We start from the raw sequence: 19,511 nt of genomic DNA, 5'->3' as shown, positions 1-19,511 counted from the left end.
ATAAATAAAGCTAAATGTTGCACACTGCACCTTTGACCTTTTCTCTACAGAAACAATGATGTAAAATGAGTACATGACACATTTTCATCAATATACAAATGTTCATGATGCTGCTGTTAGCTGTGGATCTATAGTGACATTATTCTTATTGATTCCATTACAAACTCATTATATGTGGAGCTGCTGTTTCTTCTCTTCCGGACCGACACTCTTAAATTACTGTGCTATAATAAAGTAAATTATCAGTAGCATGTGCTGTAATAAGCATTTACTAACTGTTAATTCATGTTTTAACTCACTCAGAAAAAAATTATTGCATTATCCAGTAAAAATAACGATGATAGATATCAATAAATTTAAAACATTTGATGATGATGATATGATATGGTAATGATAAAAAAAAATCTAAATATGTTGATAATCATGGATTTTCTGTATTAAGATAATCATGAAAAGAGAAAATCGTAATAATGCAGTGCTTTGAATAGCCTCCAGGGGGAGTCTGCATCTCTCCGCTCATTCAAGGACCTCATGATTTATAACAAACAGTCTGTGATAAAAAATAAAAATGGTCACTTAAAAATATGGGGAGAATTTTCTGTCTTTTATGATGCAATCAAACAGAACAGACTTAAAAACAAACATTTTTTAACATCTGAAATCATCAAAAAGAGGTTTGTTTTGTGTTTGATTGACACAATAAAGACACACACTTCTCTCCATAAATGAAAGAATAAACACGTAGAGATGTTTTATCCTTCTTTTGTAACCATTCCTCCTCACGTCGGAGAACTGTTTCTACATTTAAATCTTTTCTGGTTAAAAGTAGGTCAACATTACTTTTGTTATTTTGTTATAAACTGAGTTAATTTATTCATGTTTCTTTTTAGTTCTTACTGCTTTTTATTGCATTCACTTTATTGTCTGAATTTATGTTAAGTTATATTTACTGCATGTATTTATATAGAGTTGTCTTGTCTTCCAACTCAGGGACAATAGATGCAAATTAGCTCTTCAGATACAATAAGATTTAATTGTGCACTGGCTCAATAAACAATGAATGAATGAATGACTGTTTGAATGTCAATTCCCATGTGGAACAAAATAATGTTATTTTTGTAATGGACGACTGATGTTTTGTGGGTTTTTTTTCCAATGCAAACATACAACAATACTACTTTATTACATATATATACATTATTCCCATTAATTACTGTTAATTCCCAAGTTTTGAAAATTCACACTATTTTGGAACCGTAAATCCATGAGGATTTTGTTTGTATTTTGCACTTTTATTTAAATTTAATATTTGCCTTTATAAACGAAGAAAGACATTCTTAACTAGGACAAGTTTGGTGGGAAATTGCCTCCGAATTGGCGTTCAATCCAAGTTGGTCGTCTTCCTGTTGGGTTTAGAACATAGGTCATCGTTGACCTATGTCTGGTTCATGTATGGTAAACGCCAACAGCAGATGACCTAATAGAAGCTTTCTGCGTCAGTTTTTAGCCCCTCCCACTTCGGATTGTCCACGTTTTTTCACGAAACAACTTTTCACACGTAAAGTTTCACAAGAATTGATGCACTCACAAAAATCCATGAGTTTTGGGCTATATTCAGGTCCTCAAAAATGCGATTCATTTCGAGGAAAAATTGGTTTTGCACCAGTATCAGAAGAAGGAAAAACAAATCTACCGATCCCATAGTTGATGAGTATTTCAGTTTAAACTCTCAATTTGACGATAATCCCAACTCAAACTGCATCACACCTCTTCTTCATCAATAACTTCACCGTCTTCTGAAACTGCGTCACCTACGGCAACAATCACAGGTGGGACAGACAAAAGGCCGGGAGGTTTTTCACAGAGGAAATGGAGAGATGAATGAAGAGGAGGAGAAGGAGGAGAAGGAGGAGCCAGAACACTACTTACTGATGAAAGGTTACGGGATCACCGGGCGCTCATGCGGACAGTGAGAGACAGGTAATTACGTGGAAAAGGGCAAGTTTATTAACAGAGAAAGGTTTCCGAGTAAACCACGGTCACGACTGACAGCAACAAAGAGCTTCGTCTGCTCTGGAACATTTGAATCCAGCTCCCTTTTGCACATGAATCTGCCTTTGACTTGAGCAACTACAGCTGTCACAGTAACCACAAAAATGAAATAGGAACACGAGAAAACCCTACAACCTGGTTCAGACAGAAACAATAGACGCTGCGGATAAACAGCTGCTGTGTCCCTTTAAGAGCAGTAGTGTGCTGCCACAACGTACTGTGTCACCTCCTCTTTGACTGTAATTGTGTTTCCATTAAAGTTTTTTTGCAAAATTAAGGCGATATTTCTAAAACTTTGATTTTAGAAATCAAAAAGAACTTGCTGGTGTTTCCATTAAAATGTGTATTTTGTGTATGACCTGTAATTCTGGTCTATTAACATATTATTCACCAACTACATTTAACTTCCAACACATTTTTCAAATCCATAAAATCTCAGAAGATGTTGTAAAATATTGATTGGCAAATGGTTTTTCCCACAACTTAAAAATCACAGAAACTGGTTCTAATTCGTAAAAAAAACACTGAAACCAATTAATCAAATATCAAAATAGTCGATTATTCATTTAATAATAGTTTTAGAGCTGCTACTAATGCACATTTTAAACATCATTAATCTGTTAATTGTTTGATCCAGAAAATCCAGTGTTTGTCAAAACAACTGTCGTTGTCGTGGTTCAGAGTGATGAAAGAGATGATTTGAATTCTAATTTGAGCAGCCATGAGAGTTCAGAAGCCAATCTGATTTCAATCACATTTCAATTCACCTGCAAATGTTGCTTGAATCAGGTATGAAATTATTCATATTCCATTTTTTTTGCTTGTTTCCAAGACTTTTCAAACCCAAGTGGATGAAATCTGAATTATTTTTTTTTTCTGGCAGCATTTTCTGGCGTTGTGTGGCTTCAGGAGAAACACTGATCGCTGACACATGGCCATATGTCAATTTGCAAAAACAAAACGTTCCACGCGTCACGTTAATGACGCTGTCATACAACAGCTGTACGAGTAAACAAGAGAGCAACAGGTGGGATTATGTTAACGATCGAAAACAGGATGTAAACCAAGGAACGGCAGGCACAGGCAATTTATCAGTGAACGGCAGACTGACTGCTCAAGCCCAGGGATTACTCTGAATATTCAAGAGCCAGGTTAGAGTTTGGAGTCAGGCTGTAGACGGAGAGCCTCCTTGGCTGATTAAAAATGTGTGTGAATGTGTATGATAACATACATATACATACATACATACAGGATGAGATGTGACGTACGTTTAAATGTCGGTCAGCAGGAACCAAACAAAGAAGACAAATGACTTTCTATGTTCACCAGCTAAATCTTATGATGCACTTGATGTCACTTTTCCATTATACACTTCCGGCACAGCTTGACTCTACTTGATTTTTTTCTGTGATAGAACCAGGTGTTTTTTTTAGTTCCTCATCTGACAAGGCTCAGCTGAGCCGATCATCAGAGTGTCGTCACTGAAGAGTCATGAGCGCGACGTCAAAGGCAACAATGTCCAACTTTAGATCAATGTTAAACTGTAAAAATTCTACCTTAAGTTCCAAAATCTACTTATAATTCCAAAATCTACTTATAATTCCAAAATCTAGTTACATTTCCAAAATCTACTTGTAATTCCAAAATCTAGTTACAATTCCAAAATCTACTTAAAATTCCAAAATCTAATTATAATTCTGAAAATCTATTTATAATTACAAAAATCTACTTAAATTTCCAAAATCTACTTAAATTTCCAAAATCTACCTATAATTCCAAAATCAACCTATAATACCAAAATCTACTTATAATTCCAAAATCTATTTATAATCCCAAAACCTATTTATAATTCCAAAATCTATTTATAATCCATAATCTCCAACATTTAGCAAAGCAAATGTGTAAAATGTCAATATTTAACAGAGGAGTGTGGTGTACTTAGCATTTTATCAATGAATATATGGATATTATATCTGTATATGCTGACATGAGACAAGTTCAGATTTTTTTTAATATTGTCATATCATGATAAAGTATCTTTGATGGTTTTAAAGGCTGTTGCATTGATAAACATAATATTTATTCAATATAGTGATTAAAAATAAAGGTCACTAAATACAATCCTCTCCTTTCAAGCCTAATTATTTGTGTTACAGCAGAAATTGACCATATTTATAGTCAGTGTTGTCGTTTGTAACACAAGAAATAAAGCAGGCATTATCTGAAATGAAAGGTAATAAATAAGTATAATTTACAATCATGTAATACAGACCATAAACAGTAGATTATATTTTATTTTACAGTGTATATCCAGTTTATTGTCACTCTCAAACCTTTCAAAACATCTTGTCTCATGTCACCATATATAGATATCCATTTGTAGCCTTCAGTGTGTTACACAACAATTATTTCCAGCATTGAAAAACCATACGGAATCATACTTGAGGGGGAAAAAAATGTGAAAAATTAGAAAAAGCATAAAAGATGAAGTCAAAGAAACACAAAGCAGCATGGCCTTGAGTCTTGGCGGACCTTGAATCCATGAAAGTGTCTCGCTCGGGGGATTGTGAAACACCCGGGGAGTCGTTCTCTTTGCCAAGGTCTCCTCACAACTAAACGACACACAATCACAAGCTTTGCAGAGTTGACAGTTTCCTTGTTTCCTTCAGCCTTAAAACAATACAAAACACATGGAGCATTAAATGATTTCCTTTAAGTTTCTTCATTTTTTTCCCCCCTCCACACTGTAGTGACTTTTCTGAGAGGAAAAGCTGTAATGACACAGTAGTTACAACCACAGAGCCAATATTCTCACTCTAATCCTGAGTAACAGTTTGGTTTTAACGATAGTGAAATGTTTTTGTAACATGTGTGTCTTAGTCTTTATGAGGGCTGCAATTTAATGTGATATTATATTCTTCCACGAAGAGACTGAATGCCAAGTAGTGAACAGTTACACATACATCCACCAACAGACTGCCTGCCAAATAGTGAGCTGTTCTAGACAGCTACAAACAAACTCATTGCCAAATACTGAGCTGTTCTATTCATCCACCAACAGGCTGGGTGCCAAATAATGAGCTGTCACCTATATCCACCAACAGACTGACTGCCAAATAGTGAGCAGTTACACACATCCACCAACAGACTGCCTGCAAAATAATGAGCTATGTTGTAAACATAACCAAATGGACGGACTGCCAAACAGTGACCGATCCTCTTTCCACCAAGAAACTGACTGTCACTAAATTAGCTGTTCAACATATCCACCAAGAAACTGACTGCCAAATAGTGAGCTAAACTAGACATTCACCAAGAGACTTCTTGCAAAATAATGAGCAGTTCTCCACATAACCAAAAAGACTGACTGCCAAATAATGAGCTGTTCTCTATATCCACCAACGGACTGACTGCCACATAATGAGCTGTTCTCTATATCTACTTTCCTCGAGCCTCAAAACAATATGAAACACGATGAGCATTCAATTCCTTTCCTTTTAGTTAGTTTTTTTCCCTCCGTGCTTACATGACTTTCCTTAGAGGAAAAGCAGTAATGATACAGAAGTTACAATCACAGAATCTTGGAGCGTTAACTCTGCATTGATGATTGCTCAGTGCCGACATGAACTGCACATCCAACTAAATCACAGATGGCCCAACCACCTTCAGCACAAGTGCTCATGTCTAGACTGACAAAACAACCATGGCTGAGGACTTGTATTTTCTTCAATTCATTAATGTTCTTTTCCTCTAAATGGTCTTTTTGTGTAACCTAAAAATGACAGAAATGCTGGTTTATTTCAGTCCAGAATACAAAAGAACTCTCAGTTTAGCAGCAGTCTACGATGGCCTTTTCTCCTCTGTCTGAACACTGTGTTCCATTGAAACTGAAAAATAGCTGGATGCCAGTGGAAAGTTCAAGCGGATCACAGTCAGTGGTATCTACAGCCTGGACACGCACACATGTTTGCAGAACAGAGATTTAATTATCTTAAAGGTCCAGTGTTTCAAACTGAGGCAGAACACTGAAGATAAGATAATTATACTCACTTTTTTCTTATTTTATTTTTCATTCATTCTAAACATCCATCAACAGACTGACTGCCAAATAGTGAGCTGTTCTATGTATCAACCAACACACTGACTGCTGAATAATACGCTGTCCTCAACATCCGCTATGAAACTGACTGTTCTACAAATCCACCAACATATCATCAATAGACTGCCAAATAATGAGCTATTCTACATTACCACCAACAGACTGACTGCCAATTAGTGAGCTGTTCCAGACATCCAACAAGAAACTGATTGCTAAATAGTGAACCGTTCCGTATACACCAAGAGATTGACTGCCAAATAAAACTGTTCTTTATTTGCACTGTTCTCTGTTCTCTATATCCACCAAGGGACTGAGTGCCTGCACAATAATGAACTGTCACCTATATCCATCAACAGACTGGCTGCCAAATAATGTGCCGTTCTAAACATTTACAAACAAATGCTAAATAATAAACTGTTCCACACATCCACCAAGAGATTGACTGCCAAATAGTGAGTCGTTCATTAAGTCCAGCATCAGACCAACTGCGAAATAAAGAGCTATTCTATGTATCCACCAAAAGACTGACTGCAAAATAATGAATTATTCTATATATCCACCAACAGACCAACTGCCAAATAGTGGGCCTATTCATACACCCACCAACAGACTGGTGGGTTTCGTGTGGATGAAGACATTTCCTGCAACAACTTTCTTAAAAACTACAAAGAAAAAGTTTGTTTACGTTTTTGTTTCCGTGTGGAAAGGGTTTTCAACTCATCTCTGCCTCAGGTGGACATCCCATAACGATCAATCAATAAAGCCTACTTTCAGGTAAAACCCGGGGTTAAAGAAACAAGAAAAGCATCTAGTTATAACGAGAAACAGCTCAGATATTTGTTTCTCCCCCGTGGCAGTTCTACACTTCCAGAGTTTCTCTTTAAAGAAACCTTCTTTAAAGGTCGTCGTTCATATCTCACAGATGAAATCATACTTTTTTTGTACGGCTCACCTGAAGAACCTTCAACTCGCCCTGAAACCAGAAATCCAGTCGCAGACATGTCACTCACTCACTGTTATTGCTCCTCTATGAGCAGCACAACAGACTGAAGCCAGCTAGTTATTATCACCTAATTAAATTTTTGCTCACTTGACTTTTTCCCGAAACCAAATGTGCAACACTAATCCAGACAGATTTGCCGATAGCAGTTTGAGAGTCTGAGCCGCCGAGCTGATCTTGTAAAGAGCCGACACGCGACGACGCAGATAATATCAAAACAACACAATTAGATTCAAATGTGAAAATTAGGCAAATACAACACAGCTTTTGTTACTATTTATAAACTCAGCGGAAAGAGGCCGCGGGTGCCGTGTGTGTGTGTGTAAAATGAAATTCCTCTGCGTATATTTAAAAAAATAAATAAAAAGCACAGTCGATGAGACTCAACGGGAGTTCAAAGGCTGACAAAGGCACAGATGGACACAAAGGGAAACAGAGGGAGACATGGGTAATAAGGAAAAAGGTGTGTTATACTCTCACAGAGGGGGAGAGAGCGAGGGAGAGAGAGAGAGAGAGAGGAGCTTGGGAACAAAATAAATAAATAAATAAGTAAATAAATGTCACAACAAACAGCGAAAGCCAGCAGGCTGCAGTAAAACCACACAGTCACCGCAGGAACATCCGAAGAATGAGTCAACCCTCTCATCTGCTTACCCCCAGGCGACCGGGCGATAATTCAATAACAATGTAACAAACCCACAACCTTCCACAGTTGAAGGACAACTGGCCCTACCACCTAGCCACCATGACTCAATCCTAACTCCTCACTTTTTAACTTCTAAAACTTAAGTAGATTTTATATCAGAAAGTTACTTAAGTGACATTTAAGTACAGTACATGTCATAAATGTTGTAATTTTTATAAAAAAGTGACTTTAAGGTACTTTAAGTACCTTAAACTGTATATTTTTATACATACATATACACACATACATTTTTTAAGTAAAAATGTTTTTTGAGTAAAACCAGTTTTGTGTGATTTTTCAGCTTCTTAAAATTTCTTTGCCCCATAAAACAAAGAAATCATTCAAGCTGCATCATTTTGTGTTTGTAAAAAAAAAAAAAAGACATTTGAGAACATCATTATTTCCAGGTTTGGGGAAACATTTTTCAAGATTACCTTTCATCTTCCCCCTGACATAATCTGTAGTCTGTGTTTTTATTAAAAATAAGAAGAGCTCACCTCTCTTAGCTTTGGCTTGTCTCACTCTCCAAACCGTCTTGTGAATCTCAAAGTTGTAATTCGCCGGCAGCGCTTTGATCGCCTCCTGTAACTCGGAGTCTTGCAGGATTTCATCAGGAATCTGATTGGCTACCCGCCGAGGTCCTCGTGGTCCTGAAAGGAGACGATCACAGGTGCAGTGAAGATTCAGATGTTTACAGGTGTTTTTACTCTTATTTAAAGGTTAACGCAGCTGGAAAAGCAACATTTCTGAGTGAAAACATTGGGACACAATAAAAGCTTCAGATTTGTTGGACGACCTCATTTTCATCTTTTAAAATCTGTTTTTGGGGCGGCGTTTAGCTCAATTTGTAGAGCTGCCACCCCACGTTGAGACTACAATCCTCACTGCAGGCAGCCCCCGGTTTGAATCCCACATCGGGCAGCCCTTTCCTGCATGTCGTTCCCCCTCTCTGCCTCCCCATTTCCTGTCTCTCTCTCCACTGTACTGTCGATTAAAGGCAAAAAGCCCAAAAAATATACTTTTAAAAAATGAAATAAAATCTGTTTTCCCGAGGTTCATGCAGGTTTTTCAAATGTCAATTCAAGCACTTTCAAGGTCAGTTTTCATGCGTTTCCAGCACATTACAGCTGTTTTAAATTAGAGCTGCAATCACTAATAGATTATTAGAATAAAGACCAATTTTCAGATTTTAATCGCGAATATTTCCTGGTTTCTTTGCTCCGTTTAACTAAAATCAACAATCAATCGACACTCGAGAGCACCGTCATTTTTGAGGTTTGGGAAACACTGATCAATATTTTTTCAACATTTTCTGACATTTCATCAATTAATGGAGAAAAATAATTGTCAGATTATGAAATAATCCTAAATTGCAGCCCTGCATTCAACATGTGCAACAATGTATTAAAAAGAGATAAAGAAATATTCAAATTTAGACCCTTTTGACATCATGTATCAGTTATTTCTGAAATGATGCATCAGGACCTGTCTTTAGAGGCAACACTGCACCAAATGTTGCTAAATAAAAACTTCAGAGATGTTCTGAAGTTTGGAGTAGCTCTGAGGAGAAGGAGGAGGAGTAATACTGCTCAGGAAAGTTATTTTCCTTCAGCCAAAGTCTCCAAATGTGTCCCACAGCTCTGCAGTGATAGGCCACGAGTAATGAGGCAGGAGAGGATGGGAATTGGACAAATGTGTCCTTATAGCATCTTCTAAAATTAATTTTGGACGAGCTGCTGGGCAGTTTGAAATATCAGCAACACTGAGGGACATTCTGCTGCTGGAAGAGATGGAGCTCAGCACAGCAGCAGCTGCTCTCAGGTCCAGGTTCAAGCAGTATTTTTAAAACCTGTGCTGCTTCCTGGCCCCGAGGACTTCATGTGTATTTCCTCACACTTCTTTAGGCTTTTCAGCATTTAAACGAACATTTTAAAGGACGAGTTCTCTCTTTTTGCCACAAAAACACATGAACGTGTCGAACATTGTTGAGTCACCGCGAAAACACTGTGGATGAATGAAACCATGAATGAAATTAACAACGAGGCTCCAGAATCCACGGTTTTAAACACATTAATGTTCGAATAAACTCATGTTTGAGTCAATTTAATGGTAATTATTGTGGTAAATCTTCACAGTGAACGACAAACACACACAGTCACCGTCTACTGTTTGAATAAAACCGCGTAAACGGGTCAACTTTACCTCGTTAATTACGTTAATTTAACCACAAACGTCACATGTTTCCTCCGGAATAATTCAAACATTTCAGTTTGTCTCGGTGTTTTTTTACCTGAAGGTTTTTTAACAGCGACCACGGACTGGACTTCACTGACAGGAGCTGCCATCTTTTCTTCTTCACAACAAGAACACGTGAGGAACGGGAAAGGGGGAAGCAATCGAGTGACGAGCGCAGCGGAGAGAAGTCGATCACCGAGGCAACGATGTGAAGCAGGAGGGAACTGGAAATGAAATGAAATGAAATGAAATGAAATGAAATGAAATGAAATGAAATGAAATGAAATGAAATGAAATAAAATGAAATAAAATAAAATAAAATAAAATAAAATAAAATAAAATGAAATGAAATGAAATGAAATGAAATGAAATGAAATGAAATGAAATGAAATAAAATAAAATAAAATAAAATGAAATGAAATAAAACAATTATGAAATGAAAGAAAAAAATATATACCGTCATCGTCACCGTCATTAAATTAAACTAAATAAAAATAAATGATGCAGTTTCCCAGTGCTTAGTAAAGTATGTCTCAAGTGTTGTTTAGTTATATATAATGTATAAGAGCCAAATTAATTAAACCAAATTAACAATCAAATAAAAAAGATCATATAAGACATACACATTGAGTATAATACTGAAGTATAATATTTATATTCATTATATTTTATTGTCTTTATGTCATGTGATATGAGGAGAAAATTACATTTATTGCTAATAATAAGAAAAAATAGTGACGACACTATGAAACATAATCATATTAATCAGATTTCATTTTATTTATTATGAGTATAATAATGTAGAGTCACCTGATATGAAATTGAGGGTGTGTGTGTGTGTGTGTGTGTGTTTCAGGTATTTCTCATGTTGTGGGGACCTTAATCTGTTTACACAGTCACATGTTGAGGACAAAAAAAGTCCTGATGATGTAGATTATAAGACGCGTCGTATGGTTAAGTTAAGGTTAAAGTTAAAGTTAATGAATGTCAGACTGTGTGTGTGTTCCAGGTATTTCTCATGTTGTGGGGACATAAATCTGTTCAGGCAGGAAGACAAATCCCCATAATGTGTATGGGGATTTGTCTTCCTTATGGGGACACAATTCAAGACCCTTTAACACCAAAACCTGGTTCTAATGAGTCAGAACCTCATATATGAGGAACTGGTTTAAGTTAAGGACTAAGATTTGAATTGTGGTTAGTCATTAAATGGTTTTGGTTAAGGTAAGTGACAAGACATTCATTTAGTCGGTTTAAATGAATGGATAACACACACGTGCTATCTCTTTAGGACATTTAGGACATCATAAACGCTGAACCCCTATTTTGTTAATAAACTGGTTAAGTTTAGGACTAAGATTTAATAAACTGTGGTTATTGGTTAAACTTTGGATTCATTAAGGTTAAGGTTATAAAGATAAGGCTTTATTTAGTCTGTTGAATGGAAGTCAGTGCAGAGACCTGAGAAGAATAGCTGCACAAACCTGTGTGTGTGTGAGAGAGAGAGAGTGAGAGAGTGTGTGTGTGAGAGCGGGAGAGAGGGAGAGAGAGAGAGAGAGAGAGAGAGAGAGACTGCAGGCGCAGACAGAGGCAGCAGCAGAGGCAGAGGATGAGGATGAGGGATGGAGCAGGACCAGGCTCTGCCCGGTGAAGCATCTGAACCCGTGAAACCCACTTTCTCTCTCCTTTGATCCACGTCCACGGGTGGAAAAGCAGAGGATTCAACAGTCACGAGTGGAGAGAAAGAAAAAGAGTCAGAGAGAGAGAGAGAGAGAGAGAGAGCAGGCGTCATCAAAGTGTACATTCAGGAGGATTTGATGAGGAGTCTGCCGTCATAATCCCACATCAGAGGCGGAATAACTTGTGTTAATTAGAGATTGGGAGCGGGTGAGATTGCGACGTGGACGCAGGAGAGCGGAGAGTGTGAGATTCTGGAGACTTGGATTTAAAATATCTGCGCTTGAGCGTCGACTTTTCTCTCCCCCCCCCCTCACATGTGATGTTTTTGCAGCCTCTCTGTGCGTCTGTGTGTTTGCAGCAGACACGGACCGAGGCTGAGCACGGGACCTGTGCGCGTGTGGAGTAACCGCTGTTTGATGGAATTTATTCTTCTTCTTCTGATGATGATGATGATGATTGTTATTAGGATGACTGCTGCTGCCTGAGGAGGAGATTATTATTGCCTTGTTTTCGCAGTGAAACTCCACGGGGGAGAAAGAATCCACGAGGAGTGACAATAAGTGACATTCAGCTGAGCTGCGGGTCAACTTCACGAGAGGAGCGCGCGACTTGGACTTTCTGGAATATAAGACTCTCGATGATTGTCAGAGGACAGAGGAGGAGGAGGAACCGTTCATCCTGCAACATGTTCAGAGGAGGTGAGTCAACAACAACAACAACAACAACAACAACATTGTACCTGCTTCTTATTTGTTTGTCAGTGGTTGAATTAATGCTGCGTAATGTGACATATAAGTGTGTGTGTGAGTGTGTGTGTGTGTGCGCGCAGCCTCTCTGTGCAGAGCGTGCATGGCTGCGTTCCATTTCTGTGTAAAGACACAGGTCATTTATAAATAATGCACCGCAGATGTTACACAGAGAATTTGGGTGTCCGTGGTGTTTGCACGGAAGCCTTATCTCTCTCTCTCGCTCACACACACACACACACAGGTAACTAACCTTAACCATAACCAGTTAATGACTAACCCAAACTTTAATCTACAACCACAATTCAAATCTCAGTCCTCAGAAATGAGGTTCTGCCTCAGTAGGACCAGGTTTCGGTCTCCACGAGGACTACTGGTCCTGACAAGGTCAGTGTTTAAATACAAGAACACACACACACACACAGTCTGGTTCAACATGACTTCAGAGGACCTTGCATTGACTTTTTCATGGACACTTACTTTAACCTTAGCCATAACTACTACTGGCCTAATCCTAATCCTAACCACCTCAAAACATTAAGGGGGACTGCGTAAACCGATGTATGTCCCTACAACATGAGGAATACCTGAAACACACACACACACACACACACACTAGCAGGTTCTTGTATGTTTTTTGTCATAAACACTGAGATTGTCAGGACCTGTAGTCCCCATGGAGACCAAAACCTGGTCCTAATGAGGCAGAACTAAAAAACAAACTAGTTAAGTTTGTTGTAGTTAAGATTTGAGGGCTTGTCCATCAACTGGTTATGGTTAGGGTTAGTGATGAGCGATCGAGTCCTGAGAAGAATAGCAGTACAAACACACACACATTCACACAGTACTCCATGAATACAGCTGATGGCGCACTGCAGTTTATGAGTTGCACCCGGGTCACAAGGCTATCTCTCCCTCTCTCTCTCTCTCTCTCTCTCCCTCCGTCTCTCTCTCTCTTCCCCTCTCCCTCTCCCTCCCTCTGTCTCTCTGCTGAAGCTTTATTATTATCTGCTGTGTGTCAGTTCATCTCGCAGTGATGGATCAAACCACAGTTCACAGGTTGATTCTCCTCTGGCTGCAGGATCGCGATCAACACTCAGAGTGTTTATCACTTCACAGAATAAAGGGGAACTTTCCTGTCTCGCGTGCATAGATACAGTCGATGCTTCATTTGCTTCTCCCTCTCTCTCTCTCTCTCCCCCTCTCTCTGTCCTCCTTTCCTCGGCTTTAATTGGCGATAAGGCGCGGTGTAACTGTCTGCTCTGGATGTCTGACAACAGCAGGGAGAGTAAGAGCTTTAATGAGAAACACGTTACAGTAATTCATTCTCTCATTGTGCCATCGTGGAGGCAGAGGGATGATTCCTCATTCCTTCACTTTACAAAGCACCGCACCGTCCAACGGCACTTCTGCCGTCGACGTCCGTCCTGAGTGAGACCAAAAACAAGCACCCGGTGGTGGTTTGAGCACACGTGTGACCACATGAACACAGTTATGCTGTGTTTCCATCATGGTACGGTTCAGTTTGGACTGGTAAAGTCCTGGATCAGGCTCGCTCTTCGATTGAGAACAGTGTCTTTGCTCGGTAGGCGGGGTTTGGCTGTGCCCGATGACGGCACTGGTGCGACGACAACGAAGGACGACTTCAAACGCAGGACGTCCACGGGATATTTACTCCCGTCATTTTTCTGTCGCCCAATCAGCTGACTGCTGTGGGTGGAGCTGGTCTAGCTCCGCCCTGACTGTGCGATTACATTCTGGTACTACAGGACAAGGGCGCCAAAGACTCACTCTTAATCTCAATTTGCAGTTCTTCTCATCAGGGTTCCCATGGGTCCTTGAAATCCTTAAAAGATTTTTGAAAATCGTCCTACAAAGACATGGGTCATTGAAAGTGCTTGAATCTTGTCCAGTAAAGAAGTGAAGTTGATATTTAGGCAACTGTCTCCCTTGTTTGTTGCGACGCCACCTACGTAGACGAGGCCTACGCAGGACAAACGTGGACTCATCGTTACTAGGACGGTGTTGTGGACACTGTCCACTGTCTCTCTGTCCACCTTTAACGTGAGAGTACGTGCAAAACAATGAGCAAGTGAAGTTAAAAGCAAGAGAGAGAATAATAATAAATAAATGACTGACTTTGACCAAGATCCAGAGGACAATCACTTGTCCAGATGCAGAGCGTGATGGACGAAGATGTCCTCCCAGCTTAAGCTGTGTGAGCACATTCTGTCCTTGAATTTAAAGGGAATTGGTCCTGGAAAGTGCTTGAATAACCAAGCTGTGGGAACCCTGTTTCCTCCTAACCCCAAAACTCTTCTGTTCGAAGTTCCAGTAAGTGGCAGGCTGTACCCTAGGAGGCTCAATGCTCAACAGGAAGTGGGCAAAAAAAAAACAACCCAACATCTGCCAATGTATATATTGTTTTTTTATCAGAACAGAAACAGTGAATCACATCATAGCCTTCACTCATTAACACATTCATCTGTCTATTTCACACCTAAAGCATTAAATAAGCTGCATTAATAAGACAAAGATGTGTGAAGTCTCTGCGTTTAATTCACTTTACACCTTATTTCTTCCCTCTGTTACTTTGTGAATGACGTCATAAAACTCCAGAACCATGTGACTGTGGTCTGTAGATGTTACTGAGCCGCGCGACGCGACTTCTGTAGCCTCAAAAGGGAACTGAAAGACTGGACTGACGTGATTTCTGGTGCACGCGGCCTCGCGCGTGACTCACCGTATCACACAAACACGTCGGCATCGCACACATTTTTACAGTCAGACTTGTTTAAAAACAACATTTTTGTTTTGGTGTAAATTTGAATACAGCGTGGGTGAAAGCAGATGTGATCACATGAGACGCACACTGCTGTGTAAAATAACACATTTTTCAATAACAAAACACTGTCAAGTATTTTGTGTGACCTACACTGGTCAGCAGGCAGCTTCCTAAGGCCCGCCCACAAAAATACATATGTATATGTATACATATATATATACATATTTATATATGTGTATATGTTTACATATATATGTATATATATATATACATACTGTATATAAATAAGTATATGTATATATATATATACTGTATATAAATTAAATAAATATATAAAATAGACCCTCACGACCCTCATGTGGAGGATATAGTGGTAGAATATGAGTGAGTGAGTGAGTCAAACCAAAGTAACACGAAACAGTCAAAGTTTAAATCACACACAGAGAGAGAGGGACACACACACACACATACTCAGTGTTCAGTGCATCTGTGTGTGTGTGTGGTGGCCCTCAGGGACATTGGGACGTCTGACCAATTATTTGCCGTTGCTACAGCTAACAGACATGAAAACTTTCCAGGGCGAGTGTGAGCGTTTGTGGCTGTAAAAGCTCTGGGAGAGGTTTGTTTGTCTAACCTGGAAAGACGAGAAAAGACCAAAAGAGAACGCGTGAGAACCAGGATTATTATTTTACGAGCACTCGCCTGAGTCACTCGTGCGTTTCTGAGGACGTTTAATGGATCGCGCGGACGTCCTCGTCCTCCGTGTGGTGTCAGACTAATGGACATATTGGTAAATGCAAATGAGAGACGTATGGTCTCATCAGCGTGTCATTTCCTTACACAGTTATTGGTAGAACATTAGCTGGAAGTTGCTTGGGTTTGTGAATCAGCTGTTTTTCACTGCACTGTCTCAGACAGGAAATCACTTAAAGGTATAGTTCTGTGTTTTTATGTGTAACGCCTGCATCGCACATGTGAATTTCAAATGTTTGCGTCGCCTGAAAGCTGATATGGAATCATAGACATTTAGGCTGTATAAAAAAAGTCTTCTGACTGAAGCCGACCAGGAATTAAGTATATATTGAATGGCCAGTAGGGGACGAAATGTTGCAAAAAGTCTATGTGAAAATTGTCTTTTACTTCTCACTTGATTTATAACGTCAGTAAACATTTTCCTGAGGAGTTAATGACTCGTTTCAGCTCTTCTTTAATAGAACAGGACATCAATTTTGAAAATTATGTTCACAATTAGAGGAAATTACATGATAAAGTACGTCACGTACAGTGTGAGTGGACCATGAGTTATTTAATTGTGGGTTTTCGATAATTTTGCTAATGAATCTCAATATTCAAGCAGCAAGATACAGTGTAGAATGTCACTATGTCATGTCAAATCAAAGCACTTTACAAATTATAAAAGAAAGACATGAAACACAGGAAGTCATGATGAAAGTAATATGGTCATTTCAGCCCTATTTCAAAAAACTATCCCTTTAATTTAAGTCAAACAAATTCACAGTGCAGATTTCACATATCTATCTCGAGGTTTAAAAGTAGGTTTAAAAAATGCGTCAGTGCGAAAGTTCTCACTGGTGAATTTTGAATTTTTTTGCACCTAAAGTAACACATTTTCAGGAGAAGCTCTGATGATTCATCAGTCTCAACGTTTACTGTGACAATTCTGTCACTTGCAACACACACACACATACAGGTTGACTGGCAAATGTGTTTTCTCTTATACAACATTTTTGAATCCTTAGTTTCTGTGTAGTTTCGCTTAAGAAAAAAACCCTGCACACTCAACACCTTAAGGGCAAAAATGTACACTTCCTAAAAACTGCCATTCAACATGATAAACATATATATATATATATATATATATATATATATATATATATATATATATATATATATATTTGTTTTTGTTTTTTTTAAGTTTTAAAGTCCCAGTCATTTCATTTCAGACAGAATCATAATTTTTGTGTTTTCAATTTGAAATATAAAATACCAACAACATCATTTGTCACTTTCAGTGGATTTTTTTTTGCAAAGCATAGCAGTCCTAATTCAAAAAAGCATTAATTTTCAGGAAATCAAGCCTTAAAATGCCAGTTTCTTAATTGTATTTTCAACGAAATATAAAACACAACATAAACATACAATGTGCAGTATCTTTCATATACCACATGATAATGAGACATTTACTTTGGAGGAATGACACAGCCTGAGATAATGTCATTGATTACCAACAGTACTGAAAAAATCACACTCAGGACCTTGAGAGCCAAAAATGTACACTTCTTAAACATTGTTTTATTCCAGCATTTAATTTTTTTAACATATCTAATATTTTTTATATATATCACAAGATAACGATGTTTACTTTGGAGGGATAACGAAGCCTGAGCTATGTCTCAGGCTTGATTACCAACCATATTGAAGTGTCAATTAAAAAAACTGCACTCTCACCACCTTGAGAGCTAAAAATATACACTACTTAAAACCTGCTATTAAACATATATCCACATTTAATTTTCAGCATTTTAAACATTTTTTCAATGTATTCACACAACATTTGTAATAACAATTCTCAGCATTTTAATGAAATGGACACATAGTAGTGGCCTTTCAGTTCATTCTTTGTGTGACAGCTCTGCTGATTTCTCTGTCAGCTATGAGTTTGTGGAGGTCGACTATTGCTGTGACAAGATAATCATATTTCCACATCATCCACAAGTATGTGCAGACATGTACGACATCACACGTGATGCGTTTTCAACTGCGGTCGAGGCGTCGGCGTCCTCGTATCTTTGTTTGAACAGTCACAGTCTTTGTATGTGTGTGTGTGTGCGCAGAGTACATACATACATACTGTATCGCTCCATCTCCATCTCGGCTTTTCTGACTATTTATCTCTCTGTTCTCACATTTAAGAAGTGGCTTTCCTCCCCCCAAAAAAGCAGTCGTGCGTAGAGCAGACACAAGGGGAGATCTGTCAAACAGCTCTGAGATGGAGAAGAGGAGAAGTCTGCTGGATAAACACCAGCACCAGCATTAGCACCAGCACCAGCACCAGCACCAGTACCAGCATTAGCACTGTCATGTGCTATAATTGCTGCTTCATGTTATTCAGAATTATTTGAGGAGGCTTTTGCTGCTTGATGCCGCCTCTCGGGGTTTCATGCTTGGCTCTGCAGCGTTACACTTAATCCATGCAGAGACGCACAAACAGGTGTGAAGCTCACGTTTGGAGGAAGAATAAAAAACACTTCAATATTGATGAGTATTCTTTCCCGTACATAAGGATAAACACACACACATACACACACTTATCCTTGTGCAGAGTGTGTGGCCTGTTTTCTAATTAAATTTACTCCATATATGCATTTTCTTTTTCATGCTTTATTCAGTTTAATACAAATACGTGACCTGGATGTCATGGATTTCCTCGCTCCCACAGGAAGCCGCAGATTTCTATTCATTTCTGAACACAATGAAAATCAATTAGCCAAAGACTTCAATGAGAAAATGAGAGAAAAACAAGAATTTGTCTTGATTTTCAGCTGTTTGTCGTCACTGTGCGGTGACGCCACTGCATCTCTGTTGTTGATGCATGTCATAGTGAACTTTAACATGTAACACGTGCAAGGATTATTTTTGTTTCTTTTAACTTTTTACTAAAGATTTATGAACACATGAATAACATGAAGCTGTGATTAATTTATCAAACATGTGTACAGTCTATATTACATACTCACTGTTATCCAGTATATATCATTATAATAAATCTGTGCCAGTGCACACTTTGTTTACTTTAGTATGTTAATATTTTTAATATACTGTATATACAGTATTTGAATTTATGTTCTTATTTCTATCTTATTTTACTGTTGATTCTAATCTGTTTTGTGTCACTTGTCTAATATAGTGTAGTCCATTCTAATCTAATCTACTATACTCCATCCTACTCTAATCTAATCTACTGTACTGTAATCCTATCTAATTTACTCTATTCTACTGTAATCTAATATACTCTACTTTGTCCTACTCTACTCCACCCTGCTCTAATCTAATCTACTCTACTACATCCTACTCTAATCTCCTCTAATCTAATCTACTCCACCACACTCTAATCTAATCCTGCATAATTTACTCTAATCTAATCTAATCTACCCCACCCTACTCTAATCTACTCTACTCAGTCGTAATCGAATCTGATCTAATCTAAT

The 19,511-nt window shown here is 38.4% G+C and overlaps 2 protein-coding genes across 2 annotated transcripts in view; one reads left to right on the top strand and one right to left on the bottom strand.

Annotated features, from left to right (window-relative positions):
• The window catches only part of dph1 (diphthamide biosynthesis 1), an 84,467-nt gene extending 74,255 nt beyond the window's left edge, over window positions 1–10,212 (bottom strand). Inside the window, exons 1-2 of the mRNA XM_044031254.1 lie at window positions 10,127–10,212; window positions 8,334–8,486 (exon numbers count right to left, since the gene is read on the bottom strand). Of these exons, the coding sequence (XP_043887189.1) occupies window positions 8,334–8,486; window positions 10,127–10,181 (208 nt within the window). The 5' untranslated portion in view covers window positions 10,182–10,212. The remainder of the gene's footprint in view (window positions 1–8,333; window positions 8,487–10,126) is intronic.
• A 1,470-nt stretch (window positions 10,213–11,682) lies between these two features.
• rtn4rl1b (reticulon 4 receptor-like 1b) overlaps window positions 11,683–19,511 on the top strand; it is a 176,881-nt gene continuing 169,052 nt past the window's right edge. The window contains exon 1 of the mRNA XM_044032124.1: window positions 11,683–12,449. The gene's annotated coding sequence lies outside the window, so the exon portion shown is untranslated. The remainder of the gene's footprint in view (window positions 12,450–19,511) is intronic.

Source organism: Solea senegalensis, linkage group LG8, assembly GCF_019176455.1.
Source record: "Solea senegalensis isolate Sse05_10M linkage group LG8, IFAPA_SoseM_1, whole genome shotgun sequence".
NCBI classification, from domain to species: domain Eukaryota; kingdom Metazoa; phylum Chordata; class Actinopteri; order Pleuronectiformes; family Soleidae; genus Solea; species Solea senegalensis.
The sequence above is the reverse complement of the archived record's forward strand: the minus strand, read 5'-3'. Positions and strand labels throughout refer to the sequence as shown.